General features: G+C 51.6%; 1 protein-coding gene across 3 annotated transcripts in view; it reads left to right on the top strand.

Moving 5' to 3' along the window:
- The window catches only part of LOC118935956 (dehydrogenase/reductase SDR family member on chromosome X), a 108305-nt gene extending 87674 nt beyond the window's left edge, over positions 1–20631 (top strand). For 2 of the 3 annotated variants that reach the window (XM_036932641.2, XM_036932642.2), the window contains 2 exons: positions 9076–9283; positions 20200–20631. In XM_036932641.2, the coding sequence (XP_036788536.1) occupies positions 9076–9283; positions 20200–20397 (406 nt within the window). In that variant the 3' untranslated portion in view covers positions 20398–20631. Of the gene's footprint in view, positions 1–9075; positions 9284–14499; positions 14801–20199 lie in introns of those variants that run through there. The other variant, XM_036932643.2, reaches the window with a different exon arrangement.
- Positions 20632–26860: the final 6229 nt, after the last annotated feature.

Below are 26860 nucleotides of genomic sequence, written 5' to 3'. Positions count from 1 at the left end.
AGTATCTGTGTCCATGTGGGCATGTGCATGCATGTCCTTGGCGTGTTTCTGTGGCCTTAGCCTGGGGCACCTTTGGTTATTGCCCCATGTGTGGCCACAGCCAGAGGAAGGACTGGGGCCCGTTCCCTGGCTCCTTCCACCCACACAGCTCTGCCCAGCCCCCGAGCCTTCTTCCCCTGCTGCCTGGCCGGCCATTCCTCAAGGCCATCAGCAGGACAGCCAGGCCGCCATTGGCTTCCCAAAGCCCAGCTGTGGGGCTGGGCCGGGTGGGCTTGGGGCCACACCCACTCAGCTAGGGGCTGCCTGCAGTAGGGCAGATGCCTGCAGCTAATTGGGGTCCTGGAGGAAGGGAGGGGTCTCGGCATAGCTGGCTGCTCTGCAGAGAGGAGGCGTGGGGGACACCCCAGAACATCTAGGGCCGAGCAGTTACTTACACTCAACAACATAGGATGATCAGCAGCCATCCTCAGCTCCCTTTGGTGACAGGCTTCCTGCCACTTGACAGTCTCAACGCCCCATCTAGGTTCACGCCAGCCATCAGAGCCATCTCAGACTGAAGCCATCATTGCAGGAGGTCGATCCACAATAACCCCCAGTGCGAGTGACATCATCCCCTTAGACAACAGGTCATGCCTTACAAAGCATTCTCATGTACATCGTGAGACTGTAACCTCATGTCCCCCAGGGAAGAGGACAGAAATCTACAGTTTTATGCGAGTTATAGGAGAAAGGATTGGCTCCTGTAAAAACATAGATTAAAGAGAGCCTTTGCAACATCATTCCTATCTCATTATTCCACACTTAAAAGGTATGGGGATCTCTGAACCCCTGGAACCTATAAATGGGGCCTTCTTTGGAAACAGGGTCTTTGCAAATGAGAGTAAGTGCAGGATCTGAGATGAGGTCATCCTGGATGAGGGTGGCCCTAAATCCAGTGGCGTTTGTCCTTCTAAGAGACAGGAGAGGAGATATCCAGACACAGGAGAAGCCACATGGAGACAGAGGGAGGCAGCCACACACCCAGGGCCACCTGGAGCCCCCAGAAGCTAGCAGAGGCAGGAAGGAGCCTCCCCTGGAGCCTGTGGAGGGAGCACAGCCCTGTCCACCTGGACCTCAGAGCCCCGCCTGGACTTGACACATCTGGTCTCTGGCACTGAGAGACAGTGGTTCCTCTGGGTGTCAGCCCCCAGTGTGCGGGTCCCTATATCTGGTGCCTGGGCAGTAAAAGGCCGCCTAGGTTGTGGGGCCCATGGAGGACCAGCTCCGTGGTCCCTGAGCCGTGCTGGGACCACCTTATGGGTATACTTGCTGCCCTGGGCCCTGCCGGTAGGAGCGGAGGGGCCGAGCAGGCTTCTTTCACACCCTGGCATTTCTGAGTTCTCTCTGTTTCTTAGCTCGGAGAATGTGTTCAGCCCTTTGGCAAACCCAGTGGTTTCCGTCAGGTGGACAAATACCCAGGTAGAGAAGTCGGTGACATTTACTCTGGAGAGCTGCTAATTCTGCCTCGAGGATTCGGCAGCGCGAACCTGCTTCTCTCCTCCCTGGGCTCACCGCCCTGCATGTTAACTCCCAGGCTTGAACTTTCCTGCCACGGGGCACCCTGGGGGATAGGGGTGGCTTCCCTCATCCGTGTGGGTCCAGGCTCCCTGTGTGCACAGACTATATGGTCAGCCAATGGTTCCCAAAGCCCACCTGCCTTTATGGGGCATCCCCAAGGAGCAGGTGAAAATCATGTCTCGTAAGGTGAGCGTGCATGTGTGGGCTCGGGTGTTCCCCTCCTGAATATGTTACCCTGTTTTCCTTTACACATAAATGTGTTTAAAGAGAAGTGCTTGCAAACTGTAGAAATACATATGTGTGTATATACAGTTAAATGCAAGAGAGATTGCATAACCACGTGCGTACATAGCTTGCTTTTTCTAAAATGAAACTTTTATGCTATCACCCCAAATTCTGCCATCCGAGATGTGAATGGAGCAACGGCCTTAGGAAGCTGGTATGAGCCCTGAGCCCTGCGTTGTTTACATTTTCCTGTATCAAATCAAACAGCAGGTTTTCACATCTACCATCGTCTCTTCTACATGTTTATCCGAAGGGCAGGAGACCGTTGAGAAGGGTGCTTTTCACAGCGGGGTCCACCGTACCCGCAGCATCTGTTATCTCTTGAGAGTTTGTTAGAAATGCAGGTGCTCAGAACAAAACCCGGCTGTGTAAGTGAGCGCCCCAGGGTGGGGCCGGGCCCCCCGGAGTGTAAGCAAGCCCCACAGATCATGGCAGAACCAGTTGTGTTTTTAACCGTACTGCCTTCTTGGGTGAAGAGACTTGGTGCTTGGTGGGCGCCTGATGTAAACACCGCCCGTAGTTAGTGTTAATTGCCAAGATGGATCTGCTGGCTTGGAAAATGAGCGTTCTCGTAAAGGCATGGATCAGAATATCATCCGGGGTTCCCCAGTCCAAGTGGGCTGTTACACATGAGAGGGTTTGTCTGCTCAGCTCAGCTGCACTGAACCACACTGTCCCTCTACGGGAGTAAATCCCACACGAGAAGGTGGGCAGAGCCTGTTGAAAATTGTTTCCATCCGTAGAGTTGGGAGCGATGGATAGCTTTGTTAAAAAGGAAAGTCTTATTTTGGGGGAAGCAGGTAAAAAAGATACATTATTTAAGTTAAAAAATTATATATATATATATTATCATATGTATAATTAAGGAATTGCTGCAAAGACTGGAGGGTCAGGCACGTCCAAAATCCACAGGGTTGCCGCGCAGGCTGGAGATTTGTGTAAGGGTTGATGCTGTCATCTTGACCCTGAAGGTGGGTAACTCAGGCAGAATTTCTCTACCACAGTCTTGAGGCCAAATTCCTTTTATGGGGGGGAGGTTAATCTATTTTTGTAAGGCCTTCAACTGATTGGACACGGCCCACCCATGTTATGGCACGCCTTCTGCCGGACTCCAAGTCTACCGATTTCAGTGTATCCCATCTTCTAAAAAAATACCTTCCCGGCAACAGTGGGGCTTGTGTTTGACCCACCCGCTGGGCACCACAGCCTGGCCGTGCCGGTGTGTATGATGAACCGTAACCGGCACTCTGTTACGATGCCCCATGGTGTCGGGACATGGCTGCCCCTAGTAGCCACCAAGCCCCCTGGCTTGTCTGTGCACTCAGCCTCCTATGGGTCCTCTTTGGGTCTTATGGTGCCCCAGCTCAGTTCCAGCCCCGAGGGTGACCATTCGGGAAGACCCCCCACCGTCCCTCTCCTTGGGACAGCCTGTCCTCATGATCATAGGACCTTCTCCTCGTAATGCACACGCCTGTTTACTTAGACGCCCTGGGAAAAGAAGGAAGTGTGCTCATCCGGTCTCTTCTCTTTGGGCTCAGAGCCTGCAAGTCCCCCAGTCCTGGCTCCCATCCTCAGGACCGATGAGGTTGCTCATGGTTGCAAAGTTACAAGGACCTCCCGGGCCGAGGAGTGCTTACTTATGTGCAATTGTTTTTTATACAACCAGTATGTATGTGCTTTATAATAATGAGAAAATATTATCTTTAAAATGTCCTCCTCATGTATGCATCTGATCCTATTGAAGGGCACCAAAGTTTGCTACCCCAAAATGTGCATCTCTGGTGTCTGGCTTATTTTGAGCTGAAGGAAGTTGAGCAGCAGCACTGAAGGAAAAGCTCTTCCATTCCCCCGAATTGTCTAAAAATAGAATATAAATTTCCTTTTTTTGTAAAGAAAATTTGCCTTTATGAAGGAGTTTTCCATTGGTAAATGTGTGTCCATACCAGGAAGAGAGCTACTCTCAGAGACAACTTTTGCCACCCTAAAGACTCTTATCTGCCTAATAAGGTAATATTTATGCACCATATATTTTCTCCCTTCACTTCCCCATAACTTATGTACCCCACCTAGAAGCCCCCAACCCCTTTTCCTTTCTTGAGCCTAAGATGGTGTGTAAGCCTCAGTGACCTGACTGCCTCCTTGAGCCACATTTTCCTTTTTTGGACTCGTGTCAATGAACATAGTCAAAATCGGTTTTTCTGTTGTTAATGTGTCCACTCTCAGTTTGATTTGCAGGCTCCAGGCACAGAACCTAAAAGGGTAGAAGGAAAAAAGATTCTCCCACCAACAATACTCTGTTAAAATGTAAGCCTTCCATAGATATCTCTTTAAAATAGAAGTGAGTGGATATGCATTTACAGCCATGTGTATTAGTAATTATTTCTTTGAGGAGAACTTGGAAAACTCATTTGCTGAGCTGAAAGGTAATGATCTGCTACATTCCCGGCACGCTGCCAGGAGGGGACTCTCACGGACTAATTCCACTGTGCAACTGACCTCAGTCTAGGAAACACCACCGGCTGTTTTGTGGAACACAGGCTTCAAGAAACCCAGTGTCCACTTCCCACCAGAAACAACCTCATTGCAATGTAGGATGGGATGTCCCTTCTCTGGGTAATGTCCTCCGAGATTTTTAACCAAGAACCCTTGGAGTATTTATTGACTGATTTCTTACACAGAAGATGCACATAATGCATTCAAAATACCATGCTTCATCTCTCTTAGGTCTGCAAGGCAGAGAAAGTGGTGGGCATGAGATTATGCCACTCCAAAATACTCCACTTTGGCATAAAGATTATTTGGAGCTGGAGGCCATGAGAGCCCAGCGGATTCAGAAAGACGCCTTTCCAAAGGTTCCCTTTTCTGACAAAAAGGAAATACCGAGAAATGAGGATGGCCGTGACTCCCGTCTCTGGAAGATTGTATGGCCATGGGGAAGGCGGAGCGTTGTCACTGAGATGAGTTTGCATAAACAAATTTTAATAAACAATCCTCATTTTCTATTTGTTTACATATGTTATATTTTTACAACTTTATTAAATGCTATATATGCCCTAGAGTCTAATGATCTCTTCAGGGTATTCAGTTGTTTTCTACAAAGCTACTCATATGTGTAAAATCTTTTGAAAAATTTACATGATTTTGCCCTGTTAATCTGGCCTTCGTCAGTTTAATTTGCAGCCTTCCGGGACAGAACACAAAAATTGAAGAGAAAAGGTTTTCTTTCCCTACAAAAAGCTACCATATTACTGCTCTATTTTTGTTTTGGATTGATGTTGGAATTGTTCTTTAAGTATTAAAACATTAAGTTTTTGTTGATTGAAAATGAAGATGTCTTCTAAGGTTTTGGCTTTACCTTTTCATAGTGGTTAGTAAAAAGCAACCAATTAAAAATCTCACGTTTAGAACCAAGCTAGGCAGACGGTTCATGAATTTCCTTTACCTCCTGTTATTCTAACACAGCTAGAATAGTTAGTGCTTCTGTTTTTCTGCCTGTCTTTGCTATTAACATCCAAACAGTCTCTTCATTGTCTTCAGTGGGGCATCCCTTCTCTCTCGTGTATTTGCTATGGTTGTTTTCCATGTAGAGTGTGGATATTTATCCCCAAATCCACCAGAGAATGTCTCCTGAAATTACCTGTACTCTTGAAATCTTTTCTAATTGCTCCCGTTGAGAAATGTGTTAACATTTTCCCACATAGTATTTTTAGAGAAATGTTCATTGTCTCCTCTCCGTGTTACGATACGAAACCATAATTATATAACTGATCCGTTTACTCTTAAGAAATTTGCATGTTTATGGCTCTGTCCCAAACAACCCTAGTAATTTGGAATCAGATGCTTGCATGAGATGTTGATGTGTCCCTATGCCAAAGTGAAAGCCGAGTGTTTATGTACCTTCGCTTAATAGCTCCCTCTTTCCTGGAGCCTTTTACCCTCCCCTGTGGGGACGAGGCAGGAGAAGTTTGCTGAAAACAAGAATCTTGATGATAGTGGGGGGTCAGGACTTGTATCAGGGGAGGGAATTTGAGCTTTGAACTGCCCTGTGCTGTTGCCTGAATTGCTCTCTCCAAAAAAAAGGTATGTTTGGGGTCCTTTGGGGAAATGCTCCCAGGCTCCCAGGCATGCCCATCTGGTTTCACCCTCTGCTGACCTCATGCTACTCACCTCCAGGGCAGAGGGCCTGGGTCCTGTTCTTCAAGATAAACCGGATGGAAACCAGGCCAAACCTCAGATTTTTGCATGTGGCCTGGACCTGACAAACAGGTGCAGGATGACCACACCTGGGGGACATTTTGATGAGAAAAAAAGAGACTGCCCAGCGAATGGCAGGGGGTGGGACTGAGTCCCTGAGGGGGTCCCTGTGCTTGTCACTTACCTACAGGCAGGAGTCACGTGTGTGATTTAGAAATGGCGTGATGTGGACCCACAGGACCGCCTGTCCTTGCTGGTGGGAATGCAAACCACGCAGCCACTTGGCAACGCAGTTTGGCGTTTTCTTCCAAAACCGAACACACTCTCAGCAGTCACGCTCCTTGGTGTTTACCCAGAGGAGCTGAAAGCTTAGGTCCACAGCCAACCTGCACGCGGCTGTTCACAGCAGCTTTATTCATTGTTGCCAAAACTAGGAAGCAACCAGGTGGCCCTTTAGCAGGTGATGGATAAATAAAGCTGGTCCGTCCAGGCAATGGGGTGTTACTCAGGGCTAAAAAGAAATAAGCTGTCAAACCACAGAAAGACAGGGAGGAGCCTTAAACGCATATCACAAAGTGGAAAAATTGCACCTACTGTGTGATTCCAGCTCTCTGACATGCTGAGAAGGCACAACTATGGGGCCAGGGCTGGGGGAGGCGGGGACGGGCAGGTGGAACCCAGAGCACGTGTCAGGCAGTGAGATATTCCGTGTGGCGCCCTAACGGCGGATTCATGTCATTATACGTGTGTCCAAACCGGTAGAACGTTCAAGACCCAGAGGGACCCTAATGGGGACTGTGGACTCTGGGGGGTGATGACATGTTCACGTAGGTTCATCTATGTACTGAGTGTCCCATCTGGTAGGGACGCTGACCGTGGGGGAGGCCATGCATGTGTGTCACGGGCTAGGGGGTCCATGGGAACCTCTGTACCTTCCTCTGCACTTTGCCATGAACCTAAAACTGCTCTAACACACGTCACGAATGTCTCAGAATTGAAATGTAAAGGATACAGATGCAACATTTTGATAGGAAGTGAAGCTAACACCCTTATAAGCCTCAAAACTTGATGACAGCTCCAAGGTGGGTTTCTGTGTATTTACTACGACGCCTGACTGCATACTACTTTGCTGTTTAAAAATTTTAAAACCCAATAGCCTTCAAAAAATATGTCCTCTGAAGACAGGGGCCCCTCTTATCACAAGCTTTCGGAGCTGGAACCTCTGCTAAGTTTTCACCTTCTAAGTTAAACGGGGAGCAGGGGAAGTCACCCTGACCCTAAGATTGTGGAAACATTTGTCTCTCCTCCATCAGGGACGGGCCCACCTGCACCCAGCATCCTACAGTAGCAAAATTTCCCCTGCTTGGAGAAGGAAACCAGTCACTAAACCCTAAATTCTGCAGACATCATATAAAATGGGTGTTGTGTCGGCCTTTGGCCCTTTTCTGACCGTACGTCTAATGTGGATATTTAAATCACTTGTAATTTTTCTTACTCATTCAGCATTTTCAGTGACTAGGCAGAAGAGACTTTTCAAAACCAATTCTTACTGTTTGCTCAGGATAAATTTCAAATCCTGCTAAGTTCAAAGATCGACACCGAGGTAAAGATTTCAGATCCATGTCGTGTGGCTGATATCAGAGGATGCATCCATCGGCCTCACGGGCACATACCCTCCCTCTTGATGTGTGGCCGACTACCCTCATATTCTTCAGCACCGGAAATGCTGATTTCTTTGAATTTTTACCAGTGTTATAGGGGAATAGGGCTGTAGGATTGCTTGGGTTTGTGTGTTTTATCAGCACATGAATTTGTTCACCCACAGGGCCTCTCACATTTTTACTTTTCTGCATTTTATGGTGTGCTCTGAGGCCTTCTCATTTTGCATTTCTTGTCTGGAAATGTTCAATGTTTAGTGCAATGGCTAACGGAACACGGAAATGTTTGAGAGGAGAGAGGCTTTCAAGAACCAATATTGCGCTCTCCTTCTGGACATCTGCCTGTCCTGTGTTCTGTATTTAAATAGTCTGCCTCTCATTTCCTGATTTTATTTTTCTTTTTAAATGTTTCCCTTGGTAACATTTCCTCTTTTCAATCATTCAATCCAAGTTTAGTTCATTGATCTCAATGGTTTTTTCTGATTTCATAAGAGCCTTGCTCCGGAAGAGGCGTCAAAGTTCAGCCAGAGTTTTTTCTGCATCTAATGCGATGGTTGCACGATCGCTTTCTGAATTCCTGGATGTGTTTGACTGTTGCTGTGGTGCACGATGGATTTTCTTGTCATGTGAGAAAGCTCTCCTCGAGCTTGACTGTGTCAGGGTACCTAGGGTGCCGGGGACATTGTACCGAGCAATCTGCAGCAGAATCAGATACATGAATGCAAAAGGCGCTCCTAGGAGGCAGAAAGGGACTGTCACATGAAGACAGATGACGTGGTACCCGGTTCTCAGGACGTACGTACCCTATAAAATCATCTCACGTTAGGTGAACAAAACTTGACAAGAGACAAGCTTCCAAGCATCCAGCATCCAAGCAGAAGACATCCGCCCCTCTTCCCCGAGCATTAAAAATTCAAAGGTGGAAAAAAAAATTCAGCAACACACGGGAAGTCCGAACTCAAGGAACACATTGAAGTCGACGGGCCTCTGTAGGTGTCCCATCCACAGTTGGAGAGGCGGACTTTACCTGCAGCAGAAACATGGCTGGACCATCCCTCGTGTGGCTTGCGATGAGGGTAGGATGCACCTCAGCGACAGTAGGAGAAGATGTTTGCCTCCCAAGCCCTGCAGGGGGGACACGGCCAGCGTGAGGGTGGCGGGCCTGGGGCTGTGCCTCTCCTGGGCCCCAGGATCTTGGGCTCAATCTCTGTTGGCTAATGAAGCATGACAGGACACTGGAGGGAGAAGCCGGGTCCCTCACCTGGGCGGGTGTCCAGGTCCCACAGAGCCGTGGTGGGTGGGGGTGGGCTGGGTCCCGTCTGGGAGCTGTGTGTGCCGCTGGACGCGTTCATTCAGCACGCATGTCTCTCTAAACCCACAGCACCTCGTACTCCCCGCACGGCGCCTACGCCCAGAGCAAGGTGGCCCTCGTCCTGTTCACCTACCGGCTGCAGCACCTGCTGGCGGCCCAGGGCAGCCACGTCACCGCCAACGTAGCCGACCCCGGCGTGGTCGACACGGACCTCTACAAGCATCTCTTCTGGGGCACACGGCTGCTCAAGAAGCTGTTTCACTGGTGGCTTTTCAAGGTAGGCCTCCTGCAATTCGCGGCTGCTCGATGGCCACCTCCATGCCACCTGCTTGCCATTTGCTGTGGGGACCACAGAAGGGCTGGGCTGGTTCCAGAGATGGTGATGTGTGCCTCAGAGCAGTGACCCCCGCCCCAGGGTCCCTGATAGCTGAGGCCAGAAGCCCATCTCCGTATCTGCATTCTGCATGTTTATTTCTAGAAAAAATAAATCCCAGGCTGAGCACAGTAATGACCTCTTTCTGCCGCCACCAAAGCCCTGGTTGAGATGGGAGTGGGTGCATCAGAGGCTGATGGATTTACGAATGTGGTTTCATCAAGGAAGAGACATTCTCTGGGTTGGGCTTCCACAGTCCAGGTGTTCCCGCTACCTGGGTGTTGGAAGGGGAACCCCAGCGGCCCACTCCCCACGGTGCCCTGGAGGATGGCACAGGCTTTGCAGAGATGTGGGGTCCATTGCAAGGGGTTGGTGACACAGGGGACGAGGGCCAGCAGCTCACAACATTGTGGTGCGGTGCGCCTGCCCCCAGAGAAAGCTCAAATTAGGCACAAGTTGGGAATGAGGAACAACAGCCCACCCCAAACACCCCGTTAGATACCTTGGGTTTGGTTCTGTGTTCTTGCTTCCCAATTAGCTCCTGTCCAAACGCAGTGAAGGCTCATGACCCACCAGGAGGTGTATCTATTTCTTTATTGGACGTCCTCTTTGGTATATGTACGTAATTGTCTGGTTTTCCCCAAAGTACAAGAAGAAAAATCAACACCGGGCCCTCTCCATCAGTAACACAGGCTAAAAAAAAAAAAAAAAAAATCCCTGACATATATTCAATCCCCAAGTAACCAGATTTGGTCCATAAATAGCACCTCTGTTTTTACTCCTGACGGAAATGCTGGAGGCACAGACGTGACACCATCTCCCGATCCGTCCACGTGGGTGTTTCTATGATTCTCTAGGGCCAACTCTTCAAAGGGAGATTGTTTATCCAGAGAAGATGCACGTTTAAAATCTACCGCCCAGAACTCCTCAGCGCTTGGCTGCTGATGTTCTGTTTTGTTTCTGCACCACAGAGGGTCACATTTAAATTTGCATTTACTGCATATCTGTGTTGCTTCTTGGAATGAAGTATCGGTGTCATCTGGTCACGTATCTATGGAAAGGTGCTGGTCCCTCAAACTTCCTGTGTTTTCGGGGTACTAGCCTTTTGCCTCAAGTTATGTATTTTCTCCTGTTATTTCGTGTCATTGAGGGTCTTACAGATGACTTACAGGATGTAAAATCTTTTTATTGTGGCATCTCTCCAGGGATTGTGGCGTACGTTCGTTGTTTACTATCGCTGGCTTCTGGGCAGGTGTCATGTCGGGAAATCTCCCCTCTGGTGTTTTTCCCCTGTTACAGCCCCACCCAGACTCCATCCAGGTGATGCTGGCAGGGCCTGATACACCTGGTGTTTGTTTAAACTTGGACGTGCACATCCACAAGTCCTTCTGGGTCTGCCGACCCCGAATGAACACGATCGCCACTCCTTAAATCCCGATGGGAGCCCTGGGTGTCCTGAATTCCCTGTCATGCTCCAGCAAGGCCACCCCATTGCACTGGATTTTCTAAGCATCCCTGACTCTGCCCTGATGGTTTTTCCCCATCACCTGTCCAGCGTCTGGGCAGCCCTGGGCTTGTGACCACGTCCCTTCCATCTCTGCCTCCATCCACGTGGCTTCTCCTCTGTATTTACTGCAAAAGGATTTTCTCTCTGGCCCAGTCCAGAAAAAGGGTGCAGACTCTGATCTAGACAGGTGCTTATATTTTTGTCACCTTGAATCCCTTATTGGGGTAGCTCGGCTCACTATGTTCCCTAGGGTGCATGGTGTGTGTTTCTAGAATGACTCCTACCTCTGTGCAGCGTGATTCTGTAATGCACTGCACAGTCCTCTTTGCCACCACGGCACAGAGCGCTTGTGGGTTGCTATTCATCCCTGAGCAGAGTGGTACAGTCCCTTTCTCTGTGCTCTTAAGTTTGGATACTAAAGTTTTGATGAAGTGTTAAAAAAATAAAAGAGAGAATTGAGAACACTGTTTTCCTCTTGTGCTTCAACATAGCCTAATGACCATGAAAAGTAGGTGCATTTCAAAACTTTAACGATGGCCTTTGGCAACGTCCCCAGGTGGGGAGTGTTCTCAAAAATCATTCCGACTCAGCTTTTGAAATGTCCTTTAATGCTCTTTGCTTTTCTGAGGATTTCTACCTCCTCCCGTGTCAGTTTTGACAGCTTTCTGCTTGGATAGTGGTCCGTGTCCTGTGTGCACATTAATGAGCACGGATCAGGACCTCTCCTTGGGGTCAGTCAGCTTGCCTCCATCTGACAGCCTCTAATGAAGTCAGCTGCCCCCAGGTCCCTTTTATGGCTTAATTAGCTCCCTGACTTTTCAGTTGTCTTCCTTTGCAAATTCCTCTTTATTCCCTAATTCTTCAAGCAAAGGGATTTTGACGTCGTCTTTGGCATCTGAAGTTCCTCTGCCAGGAAAGCCTGAACCCTTCATGTCCTCACTGTCTTCTGCCATGAATTCCCAGGGATGTGTTTTGTATCCCAAGACAGTGTGGACCCTTTTGTCTCTATCAGTCATAAATGATGGTGAAACTTTAACAAGAGGAATCATTAAAAAAAAAAAATTTTTGTCTTCATCGTCTGCATTTGGATTAAAAAGGTACGGCGCCTTTTTATGTAAGAGGAAATTATGGGCACATTAAAAGTAAGTAATAGAAAACGGTGACTGTGGCAGTGAAGTAACATTGATGGGAAAATTTAAAACATTGAAAAAGGCGTATAAGACAGCTGTCAGCTATAGTGTTATCTTTGTAATGATGATTGGGGGTGTGTGCACTTTTCTGTGTACATGTGTGTGTGCATGTGTGTGTGCGTGCACAGTTTATGTCAGCAAGGATGTGCTTTTGGTCCCTGGGGGGGCCTCTGCATGAGTCATCTGTGTTCTTTCATGTCATCTCGTTGCATATTTTACGTCTCTCTAAAGCCTCTATTCTCTACCTCATCAGAGAAGCTGGACTTGATTCCAGATTAAGAACCACCGCTGTAAGCAACCTCGTTAGTCCCTTAAAACACACGGGAAGCTCACACCTTTATAAAGACGAGGGGCTTAGCACGTTCTTTTCATGAGGCCACCAAGGCCGTGCCACACATCTCTGCTCTGTCAGGCCCAGTGCTTATGTGGACAAACCTTTTCAGACAGGTTGCATGCCATTCAGCCCCGCAGGAAGCCCTTTGCAGCTTCCTAAATTGAAGCCACTGCCCATGCAGAGGGCATGCATCTCCCAGATCCTGGGGCCACTGCACTGGGATGTCACCCCCGCACCGTCCCCCGTCGCCTCAAGGTCAGCGGGCGCCATGAAAAAGCATCTGGCCCCCGTGCAGGCCTCGTACCCAAGACACTGAAACCTCTTGTAAAGTCACCTTACCTGGTCTCCCTTTGAAAATGATTCCATTTATGAGGTAGACTGTACCCGTGTCACTGTAAAACAAGTGACTGGGGGTGTTGGTCCTCTCAACGGGAATTTGAATCAGGCCAGGCATGGGGTCCAACGAAGATGCATCATTTGAGTGATCGGTTTTGGACTAATGTGCCTAGTGGATGACAGGATGAATGAATCCATTCAAGGTCCAGCCCTCGGTGCCCCCCACCTCAGTATCCTCACCGTCTCTTTTGTCTGGCATTCAAGCACGCTGCACAAATACATGCCTGAGTGGCACACCCCTGTGGACCTTCTGTTGTGCCGTATGCACCTACCACCTGGGACACTCCCCTCCCTAGCAAGAAACGTCTCGTGGCTGATATCATCCCGAGGTCCTCGGAAGAGGATGGGGGAAGGTCACTCAGACTGGACTTGGCAGATGGACAAAAGGGCCAGAGCCAGGAATGCAGGTGGCCTCCAAGCGTTGAAAATAGCATGGAAATGGTTCTCCTGGGACATGCAGAAGGGACACAGCCCTGCCCCCTCCTGCACCGTGGCCCGTGAGATTCACTTTAGATTTCCGACCCCTTCCGACATTAAGATAATAAATGCATGTTGTGTTAAGCCACTGAGTTGGGGCTAATTAGTGTGGCCACTGGAAGGTGCAACACCCTCTTTCCTGGGCCCTCAGCCCTCCGGATGTTTTCTTGTGTCTTTAGTTACATGTGCTGCATTCACCTCCCTCCTCTGGAAAGCAGGTAACACCCACCTCACGGGAGTATCGTAAAGATGAGCTCAAATCAGATGGGATTCCGTGGGAGGCAGGGGGCAGCGCCTGATGGCCCCAGTGGCATGTCACACGGCCATCCAGGCATAGAGGTGTGAGGGTCGTCTTGTGGTGCATCATGACAGGTAGTTCCCATAATTGTTCCAGTGGAACCGGGACACTCGTGGTTACCGCCGCATGTGACACATGCTTGGCCGTTTTCATGAGTCCAGAAATAAGTATGGTGGCCGTGATCCTCCCCAGGGTTGGGGGGCAGGAGGCGAAGGCTTTGCTGCAGAAGGACCCTTGAGGGCAGGCGGCTGGAGGGCGGGCCAGTGGGGTGAGAGGCAGCAAAGGACGTCATTTTGGAAACCAGTCCAGACACGAAGTCAGGAGACCTGGTTGACTGTGAGACATGCCTAGGGGACAACTCAATTCTGGGGCTTCTGACTCAGACAGGTGGGGAGAATGGTGGCATCTCTTCAAGAGGCGGGGGGCACCAGGAAGTGCCCAGAGGACAGTGTGAGGGTGGTGGACCTCGAGGTGCTGGTGATGGGCGTGTGGTACGGAGGCAAATTGAGGCGGAAGGTGGAGAGGGCGGATGTCCCTACCAGGACTGAGGTCTGGCCGTCCTCGCACACCCGCCCCCTCTCCTCTCCTTCTGCTGTGCCCCTCGCTTGTATAATTTGTTAATTTCGCATAATAACATCTCCTAAGATTGCTGTGAAAATCACTAGCATAATATATGCAAAAGCATTTCCAAAACTGTAAAGCCCTGTGTAATTATGCAATTATACGGTATTCATGTTTCCCTCAAACTGTATATGGCGCGCAGCTCTGTTTAGCACAGTGCGGATTCCACCCTGGGTTCCATTTATGTCACTCATTTGTGTTCCATGCTCTTGTGCTCAGCCATGGACCCACGGCGCCTTCCTGCGTAAAGCTCTGGGCTGGCGGGGTTATTTTCACAATTGTCTTTCTTCGCCCCAGGAGCCAACCAAATAATGCTGAGCATTGAATCAACGTTTGTTGGACTGAATGGAACGGAAGTGCCCCTTAGCGCTTCCAGCTCCGGGGACCTGGCGTTATGCAGAGAAAAGCATTAACTGTAGATTCTACAAACTCTCTCCCTCCCTGGTTCTTTACTGCTTCCGCCACCTCTGAGAAAAGCCCGCACGTTCCATTCTTGGTCTGACCCACATGGTAGACATCTTCTGTCCTGCAGATGTCTGAGGACTGTCCTTTTTTAGAAAGCTGTACATAAAATGGGATGTGTTTCTTATGCCAGAGGGAGCAGTGTTTACGATATTCTTGTCTGTGCAAAATCTGACTCTCATTCTCCACCGCGGGGCATCGCTGTGGGAATGTGCCGGAAGATGGCACATAAGCTGCCCCTGCATGGGGGCACATTATTCATAGGGCTGTACCACAGGTGTTCGGGTTGCAGCTTCACCCCACAGATAAGGGATGTTGGAGGTCAGAGGAGGGAAAACCTCTCAGTTCTGCCCTTTCCCCAGTGTGCCTTCCCCTGCACTAAATGTGGAGTTAGTCCGTGGGACTAGAACTACACGCAGAGGCAGGAATAGGAGTGGCTGAGAGGGGCAGGGCCATCTGCGGGCCCTGGATACCGCCAAGCCATGTGGGTTGCCTCGCACACACATGGCTCCTGTGGTCTCCCACCTACAACCTCCTGCCCACCTGGGCATCCCTGCCCCATGGCTGCAGCTGTGAGATACCACGCAACAGGACTAGAACAAGCAAACACGTACAAGCAGGGCCAGAGCACAGTCAGGAAATGGAGAGTAGGATGAACAGGGAACTGAACAGGGGAGGACATCGCTTTGCAGCTCCCACGTGACGGACAGGGCTTCCCCGGTTCTGAGTGCCCTGGTACTGCAATGGGCAGTGCCACCTCTGTGGTCTTGGACATGTGCACGTGTCTGTCTCCCTCCATCATCCCCTCCATAGATGGGGACTGTGTGCGACCCACCCCCCCCATGACGCTCTCATGCAAATGCAACACAGCAACATTCACGAAGCGCTTTCCAATGTCCAGGGTGATTTGGGTGCCCGTGCCTGTTTGTAGACGTGTATGGGGATGGAGTCGGGGAGTCCACAGGCTTCCCTCGGGCTGTGTAGGGCAGGTCCTGGAGCCGCCCGGCGCTGCAGGTGTGAGCATTTACCTCTGCAACTTCCCTCAAAGCTGTTTTCCCCTCCTCTCCAAGAATGATTGTCTGTAGGGTTCGAGCTCAAAAGAGATTTAGAAACAGCTTGTTGAGCATCTCCCCTCCACCCTTTTTTGATCACCTAGCTCACGTCATCATTCAAATAGAGCTCGGTTTGGGGCAGGCGTCCATCCACCCAGAACCCCACTGATGGGGTGGCTTGTAAACACCAGGCACTGATGTCTCCCCGTCCTGGAGGCTGGAAGTCCGAGTTCTGCGTGTGGCAGATTCGCTGTCTCACAGGACCCTGCTTCTGGGCTTGCAGACGGCCACTGTGTCTTCGGTGGGTGGAGAGAACACGGTCCCCTGTGCCCCTTCTGCTTAGGATGCTAACCCCATCATGGGGGCCTCCTCATGACCTCCTCTACCTAGCCACCCCCCGAAAGATCTGATTTCCAGAACCGCCCATTGGAGGTCAAGACTGTCATGTATGGATTCGGGGGGACACATGCATTCCAGCCAGCAGGAACCAAACGCCCACACAAACACTTGGCGTTCAGGAGAGTCTGTCCGTCAGAACGAGCGTGGGAATGCGGGCCTCCGACGGTGGACAGCCAAGAGGGTTTCCTAGTGCAGCCGCCACAAGCTACAGAAACCACTGGAAATACAGGCGATCTGGGAACTTTCCAGTGAGCCCCAGTGGGCCAGGCGAGACTCCCTTCCATGACCCTCCATGCAGCAGACAAGGGAAGGGGTCCCCACCTGTCCCCGGGCGGGGTGTGTGCCCTCGGCCCCTCTCCTGGTGTGCACACAGCTGCCAGCGCCACTGTCCCACGGAGCCCTCCACAGACGCCCGTCCCCAGCTGGAGAGGAGGAATCATTCAAATGCTAAATGCACCTGCTCAGGCTGCCAGACAGAATACCGCCTACTGGGCGGCGCTAACAGTAGCCATCACGTCCCTGGTCCTGAAGGCGGGAATCTGAGAGCCAGGGGTGGTCAGGGCTGGTCCTTCTGAGACTCTCCAAGCCCACTCCCCAGCCTCTTCGGAACTGCATCTGGGAGAAGGCGCCCCCCAAGTGAGAGTGCTGACCCGGCAAGCCCGAGGTCCTGAGTTCGAACCCCGGCTCCCCCCCCCCAGCGGCTGTGTGACCAGACCCCACCGACGCTCAGACCCTCATCTGCAGAACGGGCATGTTACTGCTCAGCACAGTGCCCGGCATGTGCGACTCCCCACGCGTGTCCTGGCTGGCGGCTCTCATTTGCAGTTGCTTCTCTCTGCCAAGAGCTTTGCACTCCCACCTCCATGCATTCCTCCTGACAACCACGTGCAAAAGCTGCAACTGCGTTCTCCGGGGCTGAGCGTGTTTGCACGCTTATCACACGCCTGCCTCTCAACATTTATCAAGACACTCTGCCCTTCGTGACGTGACATGCACTTCCTCCGAGGGGTGATGATTAGGATGGTGACGTGGGAGGTAATGGAGAATAAATGAGTAAAACCGTCTATTTTGTGAACTGTTAAAACACTTAGGAATTGATTACAAATGCAATGTCTCCTCCCCCTTCTTCATTATAAGCCCGAGGCTTTGAAATGTCCTGCAGGTGATTGGTGGTCGCTTTTTGACACCCAGCACCTCTCACGTACTTAAACACATGATTGTAGGCTAAGGGGCATGATTAACTCTGCACACGATACATGGCAGCCAACAAATAACTCTTTCTCCTGCCCGTGTCTATGTGAGCAGAACTGGTCAGGGCCAGCCTGGGGAGGGGTTGTGAGTGTGCATGTGTGTGCATAGGGGAGTATGTGTACCCATATGGGTGTACATTGTGCATGGGGGTGTGTGCATGGGTAGGTGTGTACATGGGGGTATGTGGGTGTGTGTGTGCGTGGGGCTCTGTGTATGTTCATGGAGTATCTGGGTGTGCAGAAATGTGTGTGGGGGGGTGGGTATGCATGTGGGGATATGGGTGTGTGTGCATGGGGGGTTTCTACGTGGGGGGGTCTGTGCATGTGCGTGCATGCACATAAGGTGTGTGTGTATGTGCAAGGGGTTTGCATGTGAGTGTGTGGGGTGCATGGGTGTGTGCATATATTTGTGGGGGGTATGGGGGTAGGGGTGTGTATGTGGGGTATATGTGAGTGCATGTGGGGGTATGTGTGTGTGTGCGTGTGGGTCATGGGTGTGTGCATGTGTGGGGGGGTGTACATGGGTCGGGGTTGGGGGGCTGTGTGTGTGTGCATGGGGGTGTTTCCTGCAGGAACGCCACCACCACATAGAATCGTGTTGCCCCGTCTCCCCGGCCGTGCTCTGCATGGGGTACAGTGCTGGGCCCCTGGGACACCCCAAGCTCATGTTCCACCTGCTGCAGGCACTGCTGTGCCTTCCGAAGGGCATCCTTGTGTCGCCATTGGCTGTGCATGCCACCGGAATTGTTGCCCGCACGGGAAGACAGGTGCCATGTGGGGGAGATGGAAGCCCCGGCTAGTGCCCCAGGGAACGCCAAGGAAGCGGCCTCCAGATGGGGTGGACACCGCCACCTGCAGGGAGAGCCAGAGAAGCCTCAGCTACGGGTGTCTGCATGGAGGCGGCTCCCTGCACCCCCAGGACCAGGGCGGGGTGCTCCAGGCGTGGACCCCTGGCCCCTCAGCGGGTGTGACACCTGATGCATGAAACAGACTCGTTCCAGCGGTGAGCGGCCAGCGTGGGGCTGTTCTCTCTGCACCCAGGCTGTGTCCTGTCTGGTAAATCAGGAATCAGGGCCTCCGGTTCTGTGAGGCGTTCTCCCAAATCATCAGACCCGAGGGGGTTGGGTGACCCCAGCACCTTGGTGTGGGGGCAGTTACAGAGGACCAGGACCTAAATGTGCCGACTGTGCCAACTCTGGGTAGGCGGCATCAGATCGAACCGCCTAACACACCCAGTTGGGGTGGAAACAGGACACACTCGGGCCCTGGCCGCTATACCAGGATAATGGGTACGATCAACGTTCACCTGGTAAAACAGACCCGGGATAGGTGAGAGGCAGGACACATCTCCTAGTGAAATAAAAGAATCCTCTTTTAGTGGGGGGAGGGAGGGCTTTTGTTTGCTTAATGCATCAGAAAACAACGCACATGCAAAGCTCTGAGAAACCACGGGGTCCACACGAAGGAACCTGCAAGAGTTAGGAATCGGGGACAGGGTGGAAAACATCACGCCAACATTTTTTAGCGTTGGAAACGGCAGCCAAGCTGAGCGGATAAAATCCCCCAAAGTCCCACACACACCAGACCCTGGCGATACCTATGTGGGTCCAGCCAACACGGCTCACTTTAGGCGTGCTCCGTGCCAGAGGTCAATTCTATCTCTGTTTTTTAAAACAGGGAATGCCTCAGGGCAAAGGGACGTGTGGCGGCTAGAAAATGCAGGGTCGGCGTCCCCTTCCTGTCCTTCTCCCCCAGCACACGGGAGCATACAGGCCAATCATGCCTCTTTCCCTCGCCAGCCTCTTGCGTAAACCCCGCTGCTCCTCCTGGGACCGTCCCGGGGACCTCAGGTTCTGTGTTACGTGGCCCAGCAGCAGAATTCTTTCTGCCTTGATCTAGGACCCGGTAACACTCAAGCCGCGTTTCCCCTGGGCTGGCCTCCACGATGACCCATTTCTGTGCCGTTAAATGTTTTGGAAGGTCGCTGCAGAGCTCGGGTGGCACGTTGGATGGGGACACATTTGCCTTACGATGCCTTAAAATTGCAGCGTCTTTGCCTGACATTGCTGCTCTGGACTGAACGCTTCACGGTGCACGTGTCTTTTTAATTTTCCTTAGCCTGATGACACTGGTAATGAGCATTTCCACTACCGCCCTACTGAGCATTGCTCGCATCCCAATGACCTGGGTATCTCCCCTGTCATCCTACAAAGAAAGGTTTTTTCACAGGTACATGAAAGGTCAAGGGTAGGGAAAACTGAGTGGATTTCCAAACGTTTATTACAAGAGATCAGCTCCAAAAGTCTTTATCCTGATGGGAAGCTAACAGGGAATTCTCCTGGCTTGGGAGACACGATGTAGCCCCAAAGGTCCTTTAATTCCAACAATTCTAATACCTTGAGCTGCTTCACGTGGTTCTCAGGTGTACGTGGTTCCGCCAAATTTCATCTCCTCACTAAGAAACACAGATTCACCTGCGGCTGAGCCAGTGACTACGCCTTTGGTTTCATCAGCAGTTGGAGCACTGAATGTTCACATCAGGGATGTTTAACACGCATGTGCCCTATTGAAATCGATTCACCCAACGTGGAAATCAAGCCACAGGGGCCTGTGGTCCAGTGGGCGTGTGGCAGACCCCCAGCAGCCACGGAGCTCTGGCTGGCCTGGGCTGCTCCCCCCCACCCCCCACGACCGGCTTCCCGCACGGGTCTGTCTCCCCAGGCAGCGGAGTGCTGTGTCTAACCCAACAGCACCTGTGTGAGGTCTGGGACTCAAGGCCCTGCGCTCTACCGTGAAAGCTGACATGTCCTGACCCTCTTTTCTTGTCCCCACAGACCCCGGATGAAGGAGCCTGGACCTCTGTGTACGCAGCTGTCACCCCGGCCCTGGAAGGGGTTGGCGGCCGCTACCTTTACAACGAGAAAGCGACCAAGTCGCTGGCGCTCACATACGACCGGGAACTTCAGCGACAGCTGTGGTCCAGAAGCTGCCAGATGACCGGCATCCCGGACGGGACCGGGGACGCCGACTAGGCGTAGCTGCTGCATCAGGAAGGCAATGCCTTCAGCCCCCCAAAACCCAGTCCGTGAAGGACCCCGTGTCTGCATTTTTCCCAGAGTCTCCTGTTGGCCCCCCTGCCTGGGGCAGGGAGTCAGGGAGTGAGAGATACGTTGCTTGTAACCCCGCAGGTGGTCCTCAGCTGTGCATCCTTGATCCCAAAGTGTCAAATTGTTACAGGTGCATCAATAATTAAACCTTGCCACGCACACGTGCTCACTTCCTTGCTTAGCACAGAGCAGGCTTCGGTCGCTGCGTTTCTGTAAGGCGAGCGCCTGCAGGGGAGTGTGGTGCAGTCAGGGCACGGCTGGCCGGGAGGGTCCTCATGCCTTTGTCCGTCTTTGGCGTTGATTTGGGTCCCAGAAATGGAGAGACACGAGCTGTGTGTTGGATCGAGGCTCGTGGGACCCCCATCCTTCTACTCCACTCTCTGGAGACGGTCCCCGTCCTCTGGGGGTCGTGAGCTCCGGCCGAGGAGTCTTGCAGATCATATGGTGAGACACACGGGGGTCTCTGTGCATCAGGGACGAGGGCAGGGTCTGGACACCAGTCTCCATTGGATTGGGGCAGGGGGGCAAAGAAATGGGGCCTGACTGTCCACCCACTGTGCAGTTTCCATGCCCTCTGGGCTGCACCCCATCCTGATGGCCTCTTTGTAGCCCCATATCCTCTCCTAGAGGGCCAGGTTCTGCTTCAGCTGTGACGCTAGAATAGTCATTCACGTATCGGTGCAAATGCTGTCCCACTGTGTGCTGGTCACATGCCATCACGGCGCACCTGAGGAGACATGTCCTCTGGGACCTGGGACCCCCCTCCCACCCCCCATATGCAGGTACAGGGGCTTCTCCACCACGGACATGAAAGCTGGCTGTGCGTACGGGAAGGGGCAGAGGGTGGCAGGTCCTTGGGCTTCATTCAGTGGGCTCAGTAAGGGTTGAATCGTGACCCCCTAAAAAGATAGGTACACATGCCAACCCCAGAACCTGCCCGTGTGGTTGTATTGAAAAGAAGAAACTTTGCAAGTAGAATTAAGATCTTAAGGTGAGGAGACCCTCAGGGCATATTCAGTGAGCTAAGCCTATTGTAATCACAGGTTTTCTTATCAGATACAGGCAGAGGAAGACTTGATTACAGAGTAGGAGGAGGTCATGTGACCATGGAGGCAGAGACGGGAGGGACAGGGCCACAGCCCAGGGCCGCCTGGAGGCCCCAGAAGCTGGAAGAGGCAGGAAGGAGCCTCCCCTGGAGCCAGTGGAGGGAGGAGACCCTGCCCCGCCTGGACCTCAGACGTCGGGTCTCCAGAGCTGGGGGAGGATGAATCTTGTGGTTTTTAAGCCAAGTGGCACTGTGTTATGAGACACATGCTTTATACGTGGCCACTCGGTTGTTCCTAGATGTGTGGAGTGGTACAGCGGGGGACAACCTCTGAAAATGATGCCCGTCCCCATCCTCAACAGAACCCCAGAGTGAATTCCTCTGAACGTCGGCATTTACTTAGCGCTCCTTCAACCACATTCAGACCGTTTGGAGTGTAGCTTCCACCCTGGGCGCTGGGACCTCCCCCAAACTGCTCAGGTGTCCTGCTAACCCCAACAGCCCAGACTACAGTGCTTGGAAACAGAATCCCTTCCTACAAGAATCCAGTTGGAGACGTGTCCCGTCTAATATTTCTGAACAGCCAGGACCGTGCACCGAAACGCAGAATCTTGGATTCTTGGAAGATGCCCACTTTGGGGCACGTGCGTGTCATCAAAGAGTCTGTGACAGCTCCAGGTCATTGTACACAAGTGCCAGCTATGCGTGTCGTCCTCCCCAGGGTATTTTCCAAGTATAGCTGAGAAACGACATGAACCTTGGAGGGCCTTGACCCCAGATTGCTCCTCTTCATTACACAAGACCCTTATGCCGCCGTCCCTCCCCGGGAGAGAAAGAACATGGTTCTGCGGACGTTCACAGGTGCCCCAAGCACCTGATCCTGAAGTTCCTGGGAGCTCAGAGTCACTTCCCAACAGCTGGAGAAACTGTGGACCGCAGGGTGAGTGAAGGTGCATTGGCGGATGGCGGGCGCCGGTTGGGAGGCTGTCCCCGATGTTAGGGGAGCCAGGAGGGGGTCTGTGTGCACCAGGGTGGATGACTTTCCATTTCCGGGCGACACTCGGTTCACTAGTCGGACCTACGATGGTCACGTTTCTCAGTCAAGTTGCTCTCTTGTTCCGTCCGTGTAGCAGGAGTTGGGTTCTGGCTCAGCCATGGGAGGGGCCATGCCATTCATTCATTCTGCGTGGGACACCACGGGCTCAGCTCCCTCTGTCTAGATGTGCACTGGACTTGGGGGGCGTCTGTCGTGAACAGGTGGAATGCGCACCTCACGCTGGCTGCCGGGGATGGAGCCCTCCAAGGTGCCCTGGGCTACATCCAGGGTGGAACAGGCGGGGAGGCTGGATTGGGGATGCTTCTTGGGTTGACCTACAGGTGGCGGTGGTGGAGGATACACTGTGCCCATTTCCCATTGAAGCTGAGCATTCTGAAAGGTCGAGTCTTGCATGGGGTGCCGTCTGTAAGCCTTTGGGTCTCTGTCTTCCCAACTCCTCTATTGAGCAGTGATCTTAAAATGCACCATCTGTGTCCAGGTTTGCAGAGAGGAGCGCGAGACCTATGCAACATGTCTGAGGGATGCTCAGGGATAAATAGATGCCATGCTGGTTTTACATCCAAACTGTGCACTCATGTAATTTGTCATTTAAAGGGAGAAGCTACTTGGAGTCATATTTGCTCAAGTCTGGGTACCCGTACCCTTGACATTGGGCTTAAACTCATAGCTTATTTACTACAATGCAAATGCCCCCCTGGATTCCAGCATGTCACCCTGAGGGGCACGGGGGGAGCATCTCTGTGTCATAAAAAGCTGCTGGATTCCCCAGTCTCTGGGGCTCTTCAACGAAGCCCCTTCTCGGGTCCAGGAATCGACCTTGACCAATCTTTGCATTTATTGCTAACTTAACCATTTTTGCTTCTATCGATAACAGCCATCTTTTCCCTCTTATCTTTCCTAACAAGTGTTTGTCTTCATTCTGGGTTGTATTGTCTAGCTCCCTGACCTGAAGCATGCCGTTTATTTTTTACATTTCTGGCCATAAATGTGACTCATTTCTCCCCATTCCTCGGTGTTCCTCTCATAGACACATACCCACCCGTTGCTCATCGTCCTCTCTGGATTAGCTTATAGGTTACTTAAAAAGGCATTTTTGAATTCCCGCATATACAGAATTTAAAATAATTGTATTCTCATGGGTCCAGGAATGCATTAAAAAAGCATGTTGGGTCTGATTCACCCAGAACTACATGTATTGACCTTCAAGGACTCTGCCCAGGTCTGGTCTACCATGAGCCCCTGTGTGGGGTGCAGGGAAAAACTCTTATTATTCAAAACATCCTGCAAAAACACATAGCATGGTAACGGAGGGGGATCATTGTTTTAGGGAGAAATATTCACTTTATTTTTCTGGCTTTATTGAGGGTGGTGACCAAAAGTCGTATATGGCTGAAGGTGTTTGACATGATGTTTTGATGCACATATACACCGGGAGATGTCTGTTGCCGACTGCCTAACGTGGGCAAGGGATGTCCTGTTCTGTTCAGTGGGCCTTTGTGTGGCTGTAAGACTCAGAGGAAAGGATGGATTTGCAAGGGTTTTAAGGCTGTGTAGCATCCTTTCTTTGGGACTCAGGCTGCCGTTTGGGGCTTGGTCTAAATCACATCATGTGTGCCTGTTAATATGGCTGCCCTTCCAGCGGCCCCACAGGTTTTCCACGGGATTGCATGCAAAGCGGGGGAACTGCACACCGAATGCACCTCCCTGGGGCATGTAAGAGGGGGAGGCCAGCTTGGGAGACTTGTCACAGAAACAGGACAGGCCTACCCAGCATAGAATGTTCCCACCGTCCATGTGACTTCTCAGTGTCAGCTCTGATGTCCGTGCAGGTGAATATCCTATTTATAATTAACCCGAGTCCAAACTTAACTCTGTGTACACATAAATGCAAGGGATTGAATTTCCCAGGCAGGCAGCCACTGCACTGATAGAATATGATCCTTGGTTCGATTATCCTCCATTTATGGGTATGCAAACCACACTCCTGGCATTCGGGTTCCCAGCACAGCATGCTTGGGGCAGCCTCCATTGGCCGCCGGCACTCTCTCGGGCATCCGTCATACAGGGCCAAGCATCTTCCTGCTTCACACCTGTGAGAATTGACACATTCGGTGTGCCTCCCCTTTTATTGTAAGTTGCATCATGCGGACATTATTTAATGTGACATCCGATGCAATTTGTGGCTATCATTTAACATGTCTCCACGTGGTAGCATCTACAATTTCATCTTAGGAGAGGAACGGCTGCATTCCAAACGCATCCGCATGTGTCCCTGCGATGAAATGTTATTGGACCATGAAAAAGGAATGCAGGGCCCACCACACACACACCCCCCTCCCCAGTGTGGCCGAGTCCTGGCCAAGCCCATCACTGAGGGAGCAGGTGCCCCTGGATTCGGCAGATGCGGCCGTCTGCCAGCTGGGAAACGATGTAAACGAGGGCTCCATCTCTAGCCAAACCCCCAAAATGAAGGAAGCCGGACACAAAAGGCCACACGCTGTACGATTCCATGTCTACAAAATACCCAGTTTAGTTCAATCTAAAGAGGTGGGGAATAGATTAGCGGTTGCCCCAGAACTGTGGGGAGCAAAGTGGAGTCAGTAGTCTTGGGGGACGGCCTCTCCTTTTGGGGGGGATGGAATGTTCTAGAATCAGATTGAACTGGTGGTGCACACCCGGTGAATGCGCTAAATGTCCCTGAATTATTCCCGTTGGATGGTTAAGTTCATGTCAGATGAATTTCCCCTCCGTAACATAATACATTTACCCCGAAGGACGTGCAGGGGCCTCAAGCAATGTTCTGCACTTCCTCTCAGCCCCATGCACCGGACGCTCAAGCACGAGGCTTTGAACCAGCCCGAAAGGACAGAGGGACCAGAGCGAGTGTGCGGTGCCTCTGCGCTCTGCTGTCTCCCTTATGCACAGACCCCTTAAGCGATCGTGCCCCTCGGGGCAGCTTAGCTGGTTTCCCGGGGGCTAAGAGGGCCGTGTTTTCTGAGAAGTCTAGGAGGTGATGATCGCATTAGCCTTGTCAGATTAGAAAATTCTAAGAATAGGGATTGTACCCAGCTCCCATCTGCCTCAGCTGCGATCTTGAGATGCAGGCAGGATCCCCACGCTGAGCTGTTTGGATATTACATCCTGTTATAGAGATTGTCCAGCCCACAAGGTAGTTTTGGGGTTCATCTGTGCAAATAATTACTACCAGTATTAGGTGCCTTGGCAAAAACCACTGGGTCACAACAGGGGACACACGGCTTCTGCTTGGGAAGTGCCTCTTTCATGCCAGGATATTTCCAAGGTGGCTTGCTTTGCAGGCACATCTTGCTGATCATGGGTCATCAAACCATTCCTGTGCACGTGGAGTTGAGGTCCCGGGAAGAATTCATCCCTCCCCTCGCAGGTCCTTTCTGCCTTACAGTAACGCTGCATTGCATGTTTGCACATTTAGAAGGTGACATCTGGGCAGTCTAGTCTCACAACTGCTCCCGGTGGAAAACAGACCCTCCCTCCCCCGCCTCTGGGGTGGCCTCCAAGTAAGTGGGGCCATAGATCTGAATACAAATGGCTGCTGGCAGCATCTCTTTCTTCCTGTGACCTTCGTGCATCATTGCCAATGGCAGGAAGGTTTCCAGGCTCCCTCGTAGCAAACATCCTCTTCAAAAACTCCGACACCCTCTCAGGGCAAAGACAGCAAAAAAGGATGAGGACCAGCAACCTTCAAAACGGAAATAAATGGGTCCAATTTGGATTCCTCATTTTTTGCAAGTGTCTGAAAATTCTTTCCATGCAAGTTTTTTCAAATACCGAAGCCAAGTAAAATAGGACGGTCGGATTTCCTAGGATTGGAGCAACCTTCGAGGCGTGGCATGAAGGGTGACGTACCCTTCCTGTGGCTGGAGGGAGTTAAAACACAGATGGAGGAGTTCGTCCATCCTGAAGGGGAGGTGGGAGATTTCATCCGTCCTGACCTTTGACATGTGCTCACAGAGCAGGTGGGCGACGGCTGGACTGTTCAGCCAGCACTGGCTTTGGGGAGCCGTGGTTCCTTGCGAGACGCCAGCGCAGCTCACCCTTGGGAAGTTGTGCAGGAGTCGGGGTGGGTTCAGGGCCATTAGCATTTCTTTTCCTTTGCTTTTCCCTTGGAGAAGATGCTCACAGTCTCCTTCACAAAGACAGTTAGCACCTAGAGAAGCCAAAAAGAAGGACCCTCGGCTCCTTGCTCACACTGAGCAGGTGGAGGTCCATGAAGAGCCCTCTACCCAAGACGTGGAGTGCATTGGCCC

Source organism: Manis pentadactyla, chromosome X, assembly GCF_030020395.1.
Source record: "Manis pentadactyla isolate mManPen7 chromosome X, mManPen7.hap1, whole genome shotgun sequence".
Classification (NCBI taxonomy): Eukaryota; Metazoa; Chordata; class Mammalia; order Pholidota; family Manidae; genus Manis; species Manis pentadactyla.
The sequence above is the reverse complement of the archived record's forward strand: the minus strand, read 5'-3'. Positions and strand labels throughout refer to the sequence as shown.